The sequence below is a fragment of the Scomber scombrus genome, chromosome 4 (assembly GCF_963691925.1).
Source record: "Scomber scombrus chromosome 4, fScoSco1.1, whole genome shotgun sequence".
Taxonomy (NCBI): domain Eukaryota; kingdom Metazoa; phylum Chordata; class Actinopteri; order Scombriformes; family Scombridae; genus Scomber; species Scomber scombrus.
In genome coordinates, this window is record NC_084973.1 from 28,817,008 (window position 1) to 28,830,573 (window position 13,566).

Sequence of the window (13,566 nt, forward strand, 5' to 3'; positions counted from 1 at the left end):
TATATTATTGAGGTCGTAGTGGGTGATGGTGATGTACTAAGGTGCATTATATTGAATGGTGTTTCTAATATTTTATCCACTCCATTAACACACATGAGTGGGGCAACATTTTGGGAAAACCATTCAATATAATGCACCTCAATATGCCACCACCGCTTAGTACGACCTCAGTAATAAACATTAAGTAAAATTAGCATCTTTTTGACAATGCTAACAAAAACTGAATTACCTGTGAATTAGATTGTACAGGTGAACATGTTGAAGTGACCGGTGACTGTATAAGAAAACTACCAAATGAACCTTTATATTGATTTAGCATAGACACAAAAAATATGAATGTGAAATTGAATAAATCAGCTAACATTAGACACTTTTAATGTAATAGATAACCTGACTAGATAATATTCAAAAGTGACAGTAACGACGTCTCAGCTCTGGTGAAAAATGTCAAAATCTGCTGTCAGTTCCTGTTTATAGAGGTGAAGGCTGCTCTGTAACTCTGTCACCAGCAGATGGCGACAACATGTCCCTCAGAGTCAAATACTTTACTGTAAGCTAAAGAAAACAAATCAAACTCCATTGTACTGATGTTTGTTTCTTTTATTCTAATAATACAACAGATTTAAAACATAAATAACTCATCAAAAGTACATTTTATCAAATAGAGTTGATTCGGAAAACAGTTTTTAAACATAATTGTACTAGTGTTTGTTTCTTTTATGCTGATCATCATCTCAACATTGCAGTTTATCAATCCATGTATACACCACCAAAATGACACACACAGTCTGCAGAAGCTCTGTCAGAATTAAACACTGAATTAAAATAAAACTATATTAAAACACGTGTATCCAAAGAATAAATCAACACATTCACAACAGAGATAACTCATCAAAAGACTCAAGAAGATAAAAATCTAAATCTGATGACTGAAACTGTCACAAAACTGAAACAATCAAAGCATTCAGTACAGTGGATATATACTACTATACAATGTTGTTTGACTTAAACAAGATGCTGATAATCAGGATAATTAACAGCTTTGATTTGTAAAGTTTGTGGCCTGATGATGTGATACAGTTTCAGCATTTTGTAGTCATATTTTCTTATGGATTCATCTTTATTTTAAGAGGTGACACCAATAACTTACACACTAAATCTAGTTTTTTTAAAGCAAAGAAAGCATCAGAGCAATCAGAGTATTTAACATCATCAGTAAATATTCTGTTGAAATTCATTACAAAGTCAGCATAATATCAAAAGCAGGAGTCACCATCTTTAATACATTTATTCTAAAGAGAAAATAAATAAATCCTGAACGGCTCAACGTCTTAAAAAAAATTCAGATGAGAACAAAAGTTTAGGTGTTCATGATTTTACATAAAAACAAGAAAAAAACAAATCAGATCTGTTGAATAATAAAAGAACAAATAATAATCAATCAGAGCCAGAAGGATTTTTGATACACTGAATAACTGAGACTCTGAGTTTAAAGTGTAATAAAAACTGAATTAACTCATCAAAAGTTTGATTTCTAATTACAATGAAAGTTTAAAAAGTTCCCCACCTGTATTATTTCATACAGTCATTACAGTGTTTATTATATCTATATTATATTGTGTTCTGAATAAAAACAAGATGCTACTAACCAGGTTTAAAAGTTATAATAAAAACAGATTTGATTTGAATCTTTATAAAAGTTCAACCTCAGATGATGTAACACAGTCTCAGTGATACAGTGATGATTTTATTTAAATCTTCAAATAATGTGATCTAAATATATTGAAGTCAGAATATATAAGGAAATGTTTAATAATCTTTTAAGCGTGACTTTTAAAAATTGAAAACAATTATTAAGATTCACATGTGTCTGTTTGTTACTTGAAAACCAGTTTGAATATTTTGAGTGACCCTCAACATGAAATCAAATCTGCTTCAGACAAAATAAAAAATAATAAAAAACCAAAATCAAAATGTTGATAACACAAACCTTCCTGAACATCACAGAGAAATCTCAGTTTGACAGATTTTGATATCAGTGGTTTTGGCATCACCAGCTGATCCAATACTGAAATAAGGGAAAAGTTTCTCAGTGAAAGTGTCTCTGTGAGTGTAGATGTGAGTCTCGTCTTCAGAGTCGTACAAGGACACCTCCCCCCTGTCATAGTCCAGCTGGACTCTTATCCTCTGGAGACTCTTCTTCACTGTGACAGTCTTATTAAAACCATCAGTGTATTTTCCACAGCGATGCGTTAAACACCAGATTCCATATTTTGGTGAGACAAATATCTCTCCCTTCCTGTCAACTGACTCTTTAGCCAAACCCACATTCCAGACAGGATGGTCTCCCACCTCCACCTCCCAGCTGTGTTTCCCTGAGCTGAAGCCCTCAGAACCCAGAACAGTGGCAGCATTAGTGTTTCTCTCTGGATTATCAGGGAGCTGCTGATTTGTGTCTCCCTGTCTCACACTGGTCAGATCATCAGACAGATAGAGCCAGGGATGTGCAGTGTTTGGGTCCAGAATAACAGGACTGAAGTGGACCTTCTCCTTCATCTTCTCCCAGACTCTCAAGGACAGGTTGCCCAGGTGTTTGGCCTCATCTATCAGCGCTCCTGAGACCAGCTGTGGATCTGACAGTGACCAATGGGCTCTGGCTCTGGTCTGAGTGGGTTTATAACTGCTGAGGAATGACACGTTGTGTTTCTGCAGGTCTTCTTCAACAGCAAAGATACTGTCTGACAGAGAGGAGATCTGATCCTGAATCCTCTTCATCTCTCTGCTCATAGTCTTCCCCTTCTGCTCCTCTTCCTCCCTCAGAGCTGCCAGTCTGGACTCCTCTTCCTCTTTCAGGAACTGGTGGAGCTTGTTGAACTCTGCTCTGATCTGCTTCTCTGTGGACAACAGCTGCTTCTTGGAGTGTTCGATCATTTCATTGTATGTTTTCTCCACTTGTTTGTATTTGTCCTTCTTGTCCTGTAGAGGCTTTAATTCAGATTTCAGCTGGTCCTTCAGGTCACTGACTGCTTGTTCTATAGGAACCACCTTGTGACTCTGGTGGAGAGAAAACTCACAGACAGGACACACAGCTCTCTGTTCATCTTTACAGAACCAATAAGGGACTTCTGGATGTTTGCTGCACACCACCTCCACCTTCTTTTCTGCTTTTTCTGTCTCAGATGATCCAGCTTTCAGTCTCCCAGCAAATGAGTCAGCTAGTTCCTTCAGTGAAAAGTTCACTCCTGGAAAATCCTTTGAAGATTTTCTTTTACAAATGGGACAGTTCTTGTTTTTAGCTTGTTCCCAGAATTTTTGCAGACAGCTTGAACAGAAGCTGTGGCTGCAGCTCAGAGACACAGGATCTCTGAAAGTCTCTGAACACACATGACAGCTCAGGTAACGTTGAAAAAGAGCATCTTTCTCAGCCATTTTCTTTGTTGTCTAAATGATCTTTCAATAGTCAGACTCACCAAGTTACTGTTCCTTCACTTGATCACTTCAAATCCTTCAAACGAGTGTTTTCCAGCAGAGATCTCACAACCTGTAATGGCGTCTCAGCTCTGATCAACAATGTCAAAGTTTACTTTCGGTTTCAACTGTCACAGTAAATTATTAACATCAGGAAATGATGTGATGTAGCTTTGTCACCAGCAGATGGTGCCATCAGGACGTTTTTCAGAGGTACATTTTATTTCTTCATTCATTACAGTAAAATGTACTTATATAAACATATGTAGGCTAAATAAAATAAACTGCTCATGTCTTAACATTTTGATTTCTTTTGTTTCTATTTCTACATAATTACTCAGAAAAAATCCTATAAACATGAAACAAGGAGAGGTTGGTGCTTTCAGAGGAGTGAATATATCAAAAGACTGGCAGACACTAAACAAGTCGTAAACATTTTGATTTTATGTAACTGTAACAAGAAACATGTTTTAATAACAAAACAGTATGATTGTGTTTATTTCATCCACTTTCATTAACTACATGGTCCAAATTATTAATTAAAACCCCATTTGACTTTTATAATCTTGTACAAAACGCCTAAAAGTAAAATTTGCAACGTTTAGTTATTAACATTTCTTTCCCCAACTTGTTCTCTTTTAATCCCAGTTCGTCACCATCACTTAGTATGACCTCAGTAATAAACGTAAAATCCAATTATAACCTTTTTTTTTTAACAATATCAACAAAAAATGAAAATGTATAAACTTGAAAAAAGCAGAATTTATAGCAGAGCTGTTGTATTGGATTGAATTAGATTACACAGGTGTACCTAATGAAGTGGCCGATGACTGTATGTTGTCTATCAATGTGTGGCATACTGTTAAATAGTGTGTCCAATTCAAATGTTTTTAACTCTTATACTGTTCATAATATGACTCTTAATTAAGTATCTACACTAATTCACATTCATCAGTCATTAATAAATGTTTAATTAATCCTTAATGAAGGGTATTATTTTAATTTATCACTATTTTATGATACAAGAGACATTTTTCATAGCTTATAAAGACTCCAACAACATGTTTGAATGCCAATTTTTGAATTTTACGTCAAATTTGCATATCTGTATGAGACAAAAATGTGTATCAGCTGCACAAACATTAAAAAAATATGTATTTTATTTCAGTTTTTGTATATTCAGGGTCACATTAGGAAAAGTCATCCTAGAAGAAATGTGTATATAGTGTTTTTACAGCTCTTAAATGTAAAAATGGGACAAATCTGACCCATGAACAGCATGTAAGGCAATGGAAAGACAATTCCCCTTAAATGTAACTTAAACTTGTATATAGTCCATGGAGTAGAGAAGAGGGGGAGAGAGGAGAGAGGAGAGATGAGGAGGAGAGAAAAGGAGGAGAGAAGAGGAGGAGAGAAGAGGAGGAGAGAGGAGAGAAGAGGAGGAGGAGAGGAGAGAGGAGAGAAGAGGAGGAGGAGAGGAGAGAGGAGAGAAGAGGAGGAGGGAAGAAGGGTAGGAGATAGGAGGAGGAGGAGAGGAGGAGGAGAGAGGAGAGAGGAGAGAGGAGAGAAGAGGAGAGAGGAGAGGAGTAAAAAGGAGGAGGGAGAGGAGGAGGAGAGAAGAGGAGAGAGGAGGAGAGAGCAGAAGAGAGAAAAGGAGGAGGGAGAGGAGGAGGAGAGAGGAGGAGGTAGAGGATAGAGGAGAAAGGAGGAGGAGAGAGGAAGAGTAGGAGATAGGAGGAGGATTAGAGAGGAGGAGTAGAGAGGAGGAGGAGAGAAGAGGAGGAAAGGAGGAGGAGATAGGAGGAGGAGGAGTACAGAAGAGGAGGAGAGAGGAGGAGGAAAGGAGGAGGAGGAGAGAAGAGGATGAGAGAGGAGAGGAGGAGAATAGAGGAGAGAGGAGGAGGAGAGAAGAGGAGATAGGAGAGAAGAGGTAAAAGGAGGAGGAGGAGGAGAGAAGAGGAGGAAAAAGAGAGAAGAGTAGGAGGAGAGAGGAGAGAAGAGGGGGAGAGAGGAGAGAGGAGAGATGAGGAGGAGAGAAAAGGAGGAGAGAAGAGGAGGAGAGAAGAGGAGGAGAGAGGAGAGAAAAGGAGGAGGAGAGGAGAGAGGAGAGAAGAGGAGGAGGGAAGAAGGGTAGGAGATAGGAGGAGGAGGAGAGGAGGAGGAGAGAGGAGAGAGGAGAGAGGAGAGAAGAGGAGAGAGGAGAGGAGTAAAAGGGAGGAGGGAGAGGAGGAGGAGACAGGAGGAGGTAGAAGATAGAGGAGAAAGGAGGAGGAGAGAGGAAGAGTAGGAGATAGGAGGAGGAGGAGTAGAGAGGAGGAGGAGAGAAGAGGAGGAAAGGAGGAGGAGATAGGAAGAGTAGGAGATAGGAGGAGGAGGAGTACAGAAGAGGAGGAGAGAGGAGGAGGAAAGGAGGAGGAGGAGAGAAGAGGATGAGAGAGGAGAGGAGGAGAATAGAGGAGAGAGGAGGAGGAGAGAAGAGGAGAGAGGAGAGAAGAGGTAAAAGGAGGAGGAGGAGGAGAGAAGAGGAGGAAAAAGAGAGAAGAGTAGGAGGAGAGAGGAGAGAAGGGGGGGAGAAGGAGGAGAGAGGAGGAGGAGAGAAGAGGAGGAGTAGAGAGGAGTAGGAGAGAGGAGGAGGAGGGAGGAGGAGGAGAGATGAGAGGAGGAGGAGGAGAGAGGAGGAGAGATCTCCCTGCTGTCATCTTCAGAGGTGTCAGAAAGTTCAGAGAGGCAAAACTGGTCAGATGAAAACGGACATGTTGACAGTCCGGATGAGACTCTCTCCCCTACCTCTGTGATCTACTTCAAGGAGGCTTTAAACTCCTCTAACTTGAGATTTGGGACGGCTGGGTCACTGTCGCCCACTCCACTCCGACAGTATGACTTCCACATTGAAAGGAGTCAAAGTGATTAAATAACACATCATGACTAAGCAGCATCCATCAGATTTACATTTTATTAAATAAAGTTGATTCAGAAAACAGTTTTTAAACATAATTGTACTGATGTTTGTTTCTTTTATTTTGATCATCATCTCAACATTGCAGTTTATCAATCCATGTATACACCACCAAAATGACACACACAGTCTGCAGAAGCTCTGTCAGAATTAAATTAGGACTCATTTTAAGTTTCACTTTAAGTTTTAACTGCTCACTTCTTAACATTTTGATTTCTTTTGTTTTTATTTCTAAAGCTCAGAAAAATCCTATAAACATGAAACAAGGAGAGGTTGGTGATTTCATCTTCCATGTGAGGAGTGAACATTTCAAAAGACACTTAACATTTTTATTTTATATATCTGTTACAGGAAACATGTTTTGCTAAATTGACATTATGATTGTGTTTATTACTTAATCTTTTCCCCCTACTTGTTGTCTTTTATGTATATGCTTATTCATTCACCCACTGATAATCTTTAACCTTTTATTTCAAGTATAAGGAGGAATTATAAATCAATAAGTCAAAAATGTTCTGTCAATGTCTTAAAATAAATAACATCAGACATACGTATAAATACAAAAACACAAAACAAGAGTAAGAACAATGGAGTTTAAAAGAAGTTATTTGATAGTGAAATATCTGTAAACTTTCTAATCACACACTACAGGATTATGATCTATGACAGAGAAACAAGACGTGTTAATATTACAGTCTTTGAGCTCTCTGGTTTTGTTGTAACTCCTCCAACATGGCAGCATGTCTTTTATAACTTCTTTAAAATCTGACTAACATTTCTCTCGCTTGGTTATTTGTTTTAATAAATGCTCTGAAATATAAAAACTACCGTGACATTGATCTCTTTTATGAGTCTGTTCAGAGAGAAAGTCACCTCTGAACGATTAACTTTGATCGTTTGATTGTTGAATGTGTTTTTGTCAAAATTTGGCTAATTATGTTAATTAAAGTGGAGCTGCTGAGCTTTGAGGAGGAAAATAATGTCATACAGTTTATGACGTGTGTTATAAAATATAGTTTTACTAACTGAGAGGACTCATTTGACCAAGACTACAGCAAAAAATACATGCTGCTGTTTAATGTGATTTTGTTAATGATTAATATTAAATATCTGTCAACACAGTGACTTTAGTATCCTGTGAGTTCTTTAAATGTATTTATATGTTATGATGTAAAGTGATTGACTCTGCTAATGTAACAATTCATATTGATTCAATAATTATAGACTATCAACATAGCAGCATTATACACTCACCGGCCACTTCATTAGGTACACCTGTGCAATCTAATTCAATCAAATACAACAGCTCTGCTATAAATTCAGCTTATATTATTTTATAGTTTATACAGTTTCAGTTTTTGTTGACATTGTCAGGAAGGTGATAATTCTGCTTTATGTATATTATTGAGGTCTTAGTGGGTGATGGTGATGTACTATATTGAATGGTGTTTCTAATATTTTGTCCACTCCATTAACATACATGAGTGGGGCAACATTTTGGGAAAACCATTCAATATAATGCACCTCAATATGCCACCACCACTTAGTACGACCTCAGTAATAAACATAAAGTAAAATTATCATATTTTTGACAATGTTAACAAAAACTGAATTACCTGTGAATTAGATTATACAGGTGAACATGATGAAGTGGCCGGTGACTGTACAAGAAAACTACCAAATGAACCTTTATATTGATTTAGCATAGACAGAAAAATCTGTGAAAGTAAAATTTAATTGATGAGCTAACATTATCTACTTTTAATGTAATAGATAACCTGACTAGATAATATTCAGTAGTGACAGTAATGACGTCTCAGATCTGGTGAAAAATGTCAAAATCTGCTGTCAGTTCCTGTTTATAGAGGTGAAGGCTGCTCTGTAACTCTGTCACCAGCAGATGGCGCCAACATGTCCCTAAGAGTCAAATACTTCACTGTAAACTAAAGAAAACAAATTAAACTCCATTGTACTGCTGTTTGTTTCTTTTATTCTAATAATACAACACATTTACAACATAAAAAACCCAGAAATGTACATTTTATCAAATAGAGTTGATTCAGGAAACAGTGTTTAAACATAATTGTACTGGTGTTTGTTTTTTTTTATGCTGATCATGATCTCAACATTGCAGTTTATCAATCCATGTATACACCACCAAAATGACACACACAGTCTGCAGAAGCTCTGTCAGAATTAAACACTGAATTAAAATAAAACTATATTAAAACTCTTGTTTCCAAAGAATAAATCAACACATTCACAACAGAAATAACTCATCAAAAGACTCAAGAATATAAAAATCTAAATCTGATGACTGAAACTGTCACAAAACTGAAACAATCAAAGCATTCAGTACAGTGGATATATACTACTATACAATGTTGTTTAACTAAAAACAAGATGCTGATAACCAGGATAATTAACAGCTTTGATTTATAAAGTTTGTGGCCTGATGATGTGATACAGTTTCAGCATTTTGTAGTCATATTTTCTTGTGGATTCATCTTTATTTTAAGAGGTGATAAAGAAGAAGAAAAAACTATATCTGTGACAACAAATCAGATCTGTTGAAGAACAAAATAACAAATAATAATGAATCAGAGCCAGAATGATTTTTGATACACTGAACAACTGAGACTCTGAGTTTAAAGTGTAAAAAAACTGAATTAACTCATCAAAAGATTGATTTCTAGTTACAATGAAAGTTTAAAAAGTTCCCCACCTGTATTATTTCATACAGTCATTACAGTGTTTATTATATCTATATTATATTGTGTTCTGAATAAAAACAAGATGCTACTAACCAGGTTTAAAAGTAATAATAAAAACAGATTTGATTTGTATCTTTATAAAAGTTCAACCTCAGATGATGTAACACAGTCTCAGTGATACAGAATTCAGAATATATAAGTAATAGTTTTAATAATCTTTTAAAAGTGACTTTTCTATTGAAAGCAATTATTGAGTTTCACATGTGTCATTAAAACCAGTTTGAAAAAATTGTTTCATTGATAAAAAAAAGAAAAGACCCTCAACACGAAATCAAATCTGTTTAAAACAAAAGAAAAAAGTCAAATCAAAATGTTGATAACACAAACCTTCCTAAACATCACAGAGAAATCTCAGCTTGACATATTTTGATATCAGTGGTTTTAGCATCACCAGCTGATTCAACATCAAAAAAAGGGAAGAGTTTCTCAGTGAAAGTGTCTCTGTGAGTGTAGATGTGAGTCTCGTCTTCAGGGTCGTAGAAGGACACCTCCCCCCTGTCATAGTCCAGCTGGACTCTGATCCTCTGGAGACTCTTCTTCTCTGTGACAGTCTTATTAAGACAATTAGTGTATTTTCCATCACCATACAGTAAACACCAGAATCCATATTCTGGTGTAGCATCTACATCTCCCTTCGTGTCAGCTGACTCTTTAGCCAAACCCACATTCCAGCAAGGATGGTCTCCCACCTCCACCTCCCAGCTGTGTTTCCCTGAGCTGAAGCCCTCAGAGCCCAGAACATTGGAATAATTAGTGTTTCTCTCTGGATTATCAGGGAGCTGCTGATATGTGTCTCCTTGTCTCACACTGGTCAGATCATCAGACAGATAGAGACAAGAATGTGCAGTGTTTGGGTCCAGAATGACAGGACTGAAGTGGACCTTCTCCTTCATCTTCTCCCAGACTCTGAAGGACAGGTTGCCCAGGTGTTTGGCCTCATCTATCAGCGCACCTGAGACCAGCTGTGGATCTGACGGTGAGCTCTGGGCTCTGGCTCTGGTCTGAGTGGGTTTATAACTGTTGAGGAATGACACGTTGTGTTTCTGCAGGTCTTCTTCAACAGCAGAGATACTGTCTGACAGAGAGGAGATCTGCTTCTGAATCCTCTTCATCTCTCTGCTCATAGTCTTCCCCTTCTGCTCCTCTTCCTCCCTCAGAGCTGCCAGTCTGGACTCCTCTTCCTCTTTCAGGAACTGGTGGAGCTTGTTGAACTCTGCTCTGATCTGCTTCTCTGTGGACAACAGCTGCTTCTTGGAGTGTTGAATCATTTCATTGTATGTTTTCTCCACTTGTTTGTATTTGTTCTTATTGTCCTGTAGAGACTTTAAGTCAGATTTCAGCTGGTCCTTCAGGTCACTGACTGCTTCTTCTACAGGAACCACCTTGTGACTCTGGTGGAAAGAAAACTCACAGACAGGACACACAGCTCTCTGTTCATCTTTACAGAACAATTTAGGCTCTTCTTGATGTTTGCTGCACACCACCTCCACCTTCTTTTCTCCTTTTTCTGTCTCAGATGATCCAGCTTTCTGTCTCCCAGCAAAGGAGTCAGCTAGTTCCTTCAGTGTGAAGTTCACCAAAGGATCTTCTTTGGAGGATTTACTTTTACAAATGGGACAGTTTTTGTTTTTAGCTTGTTCCCAAAATGTTTGCAGACAGCTTGAACAGAAGCTGTGGCTGCAGCTCAGAGACACAGGATCTCTGAAAGTCTCTGAACACACATGGCAGCTCAGGTAACATTCAAAAAGAGCATCTTTCTCAGCCATTTTCTTTGTTGTCTAAATTATCTTTCAATAGTCAAACTCACCAAGTTACTGTCCCTTCACTTGATCACTTCAAATCCTTCAAATTAGTGTTTTCCAGCAGAGATCTCACAACCTGTAATGGCGTCTCAGCTTTGATCAACAATGTAAAAATCTACTTTCATTTGTACTCACTTATAAACATGACATAAGGAGAGGATGGTGCTTTATTGCTTCAGGGAGGAGTGAACATTTCAACTGACTGACACTAAACCAGCTGTGCAACATTTTTATAGGAGGACTTAAGTCTGTCCCATCATGCAATGGTTGAAAGAGGCTGAAAAACAAATGTGAGAGATTGAAATGTTCCTGAATGCAGAGCTGCTGTAAACCTGGATAAGATTGTACTTAAACCATTTGATTCAAGTGATTGCCTCAAAATTAATTTGCTCAAGTATAGTCAACTTAAATGTACAATAGTCAGAATTTTACATTTTTAAGTTATATTCACTTAAATGGTTGAAATAATCAACAATCGAAAAATAATTGTGGAGTCTACTTAAAAGTAGTATAGTCAAAACTTAATATTATAAGTTAAATACGCTTGAAATCCTAGTTTTATTAAAAATATGAATATATTAAATGTTAAAATATTATGTTTTGGGATAAGAACATTCCAATTAAATTATTTTTCTTTTTTCAATGACCAAACAATGCAGTACATTTTATTTAGACATACAACAAAGGAACAAATATGTATTAACAATGATGAAACGAAGCTGTGGCGTAACGGGCATCGTGTCCGTCATTAGTTGAGGATACTCTGGTTCGAGTCTTTGCAGCAGCAGTTATATATTGATAATGTTTTCAGCGGAAGAACTTTGCTACATTTTCACTTGTTATGGAAATGCATACAACCCGAAAATGGTTTTTGTGTGTTTGTGCAGTGTGTAGTGTGTAAATGTGTGATGTGCATCTTCCTCCCTTTTCTGCCCTAAAACAGCACAAAGTCTAACCATGTTGTTTTACTTGTTATGAGTTTTTTATATTTCTGGGTGTAAACTTGTGTGACAGCCAGCATTTATCCGGTTTATTATGTCATATTTTAATTAAAGTTTTGGTTTCAAGAATTTTGACCTTTTTTTCATGAATGAAATAAAATGTTCTGTCATTATAACCAGCCACATGTCTGTAACTGCAAATCTACCTGGTCTCAATGAGCCTTCTGCTCAGTTACACAAATAAGAAATGATCAAATATTTTAATTAGAAACGACACATGAATGTTTTGTCAATGTCTTGAAGATATTTTGAATGTATAAGTATCATAAACTCATTATTTCGATTATTTTGTGGTGTATAAAATTATGCTCATGATGATAAGTACATTTGATAATGACTATACTAGAGAATAAGATAAAAGTGTTAAGAAGTAAATATGTTAACTCCACACCTGCTGATTTATAGAGCACTTACTGATTGAGTTTAATGTAATGTAACCCATAGATATGAAATGTAAACAAAAAAAAAGTGTGTGAAACATATAACCAAATGTATGTCATTTTACTTTATTCTTAAAATCACAGTAAGAGGAAAAGGCAAAACATAATGGTATATTTCAGGGTTGAAACATTGTCTTAAAGAACCAATTTTTTTTAAAGATTCCTGGTGATTTTTGAGACTCTGAAAACTTTGTGAACAACTGATCAGATTGAATGTTTTGACTCTACATTTCAAAGAGTTCAGACAAAACACTGAAAACAGCTTTCTACTTTCAGTCCTTCAAAGGTGTTTTTCAGCAGAAATCTCTCAGCCTGTAACGATGTCTCAGCTCTGATCAATGACGGCAAAATCTACTCTCATTTGTACTCACTTATAAACTTGAAATAAGGAGAGGATGGTGCTTTACTGCTTCAGGGAGGAGTGAACATTTCAACTGACTGACACTAAACCAGCTTTACAACATTTTTATTTCTTAACCAACAGCAACATGTACCAGGAAACATTTTTTGCTCGCATGTCACTTTGACTTTCTTTATTCCATCAAGTTAGATTACATTTTTTTCTCACCTTCAACGAGTGATTGTTGTTTTTTCTTTCCCTCAAATGTTCTGCGTCAGTTACAGTTTCATATATTTTACTGTTCAGGGTCACAGGAGGACTTGAGTCTGTCCCATCATGCAGTGGTTGAAAGATCATTATCATAAGATTAACAGCTGAGATTGAAATGTGAGGTGACACAACTAACTTAAACACTAAATCTATTTTCTAAAAGCCAAGAAATCATCAGAGCAATCAGAGTATTTAATATTATCAGTAAATATTCTGTTGGAATTCATTACAAAGTCAGCATAATATCAAAAGCAGGAGTCACCATCTTTAATACATTTATTCTAAAGAGAAAATAAATAAATCCTGAACGGCTCAACGTCTTAAAAAAAATTCAGATGAGAACAAAAGTTACTTCATGATTTTACGCAAAAACAAGAAAAAAACAAATCAGATCTTTTGAAGAACAAAATAACAAATAATAATCAATCAGAGCCAGAATGATTTTTGATACACTGAACAACTGAGACTCTGAGTTTAGAGTAAAAAAAACTGAATGAACTCATCAAAAGATTGAT

At 36.6% G+C, this 13,566-nt stretch overlaps 2 protein-coding genes across 2 annotated transcripts; both read right to left on the minus strand.

Annotated features, from left to right (window-relative positions):
- Positions 1-1,696: 1,696 nt before the first annotated feature.
- Positions 1,697-3,429, minus strand: LOC133979634 (nuclear factor 7, brain-like). The gene has a single exon (XM_062418194.1). It carries the CDS (start codon positions 3,427-3,429, stop codon positions 2,002-2,004), a length of 1,428 nt encoding a protein of 475 aa, XP_062274178.1. The 3' UTR covers positions 1,697-2,001.
- A 6,107-nt stretch (positions 3,430-9,536) lies between these two features.
- LOC133979698 (zinc-binding protein A33-like) lies at positions 9,537-10,964 on the minus strand. The gene has a single exon (XM_062418270.1). It carries the CDS (start codon positions 10,962-10,964, stop codon positions 9,537-9,539), a length of 1,428 nt encoding a protein of 475 aa, XP_062274254.1.
- Positions 10,965-13,566: the final 2,602 nt, after the last annotated feature.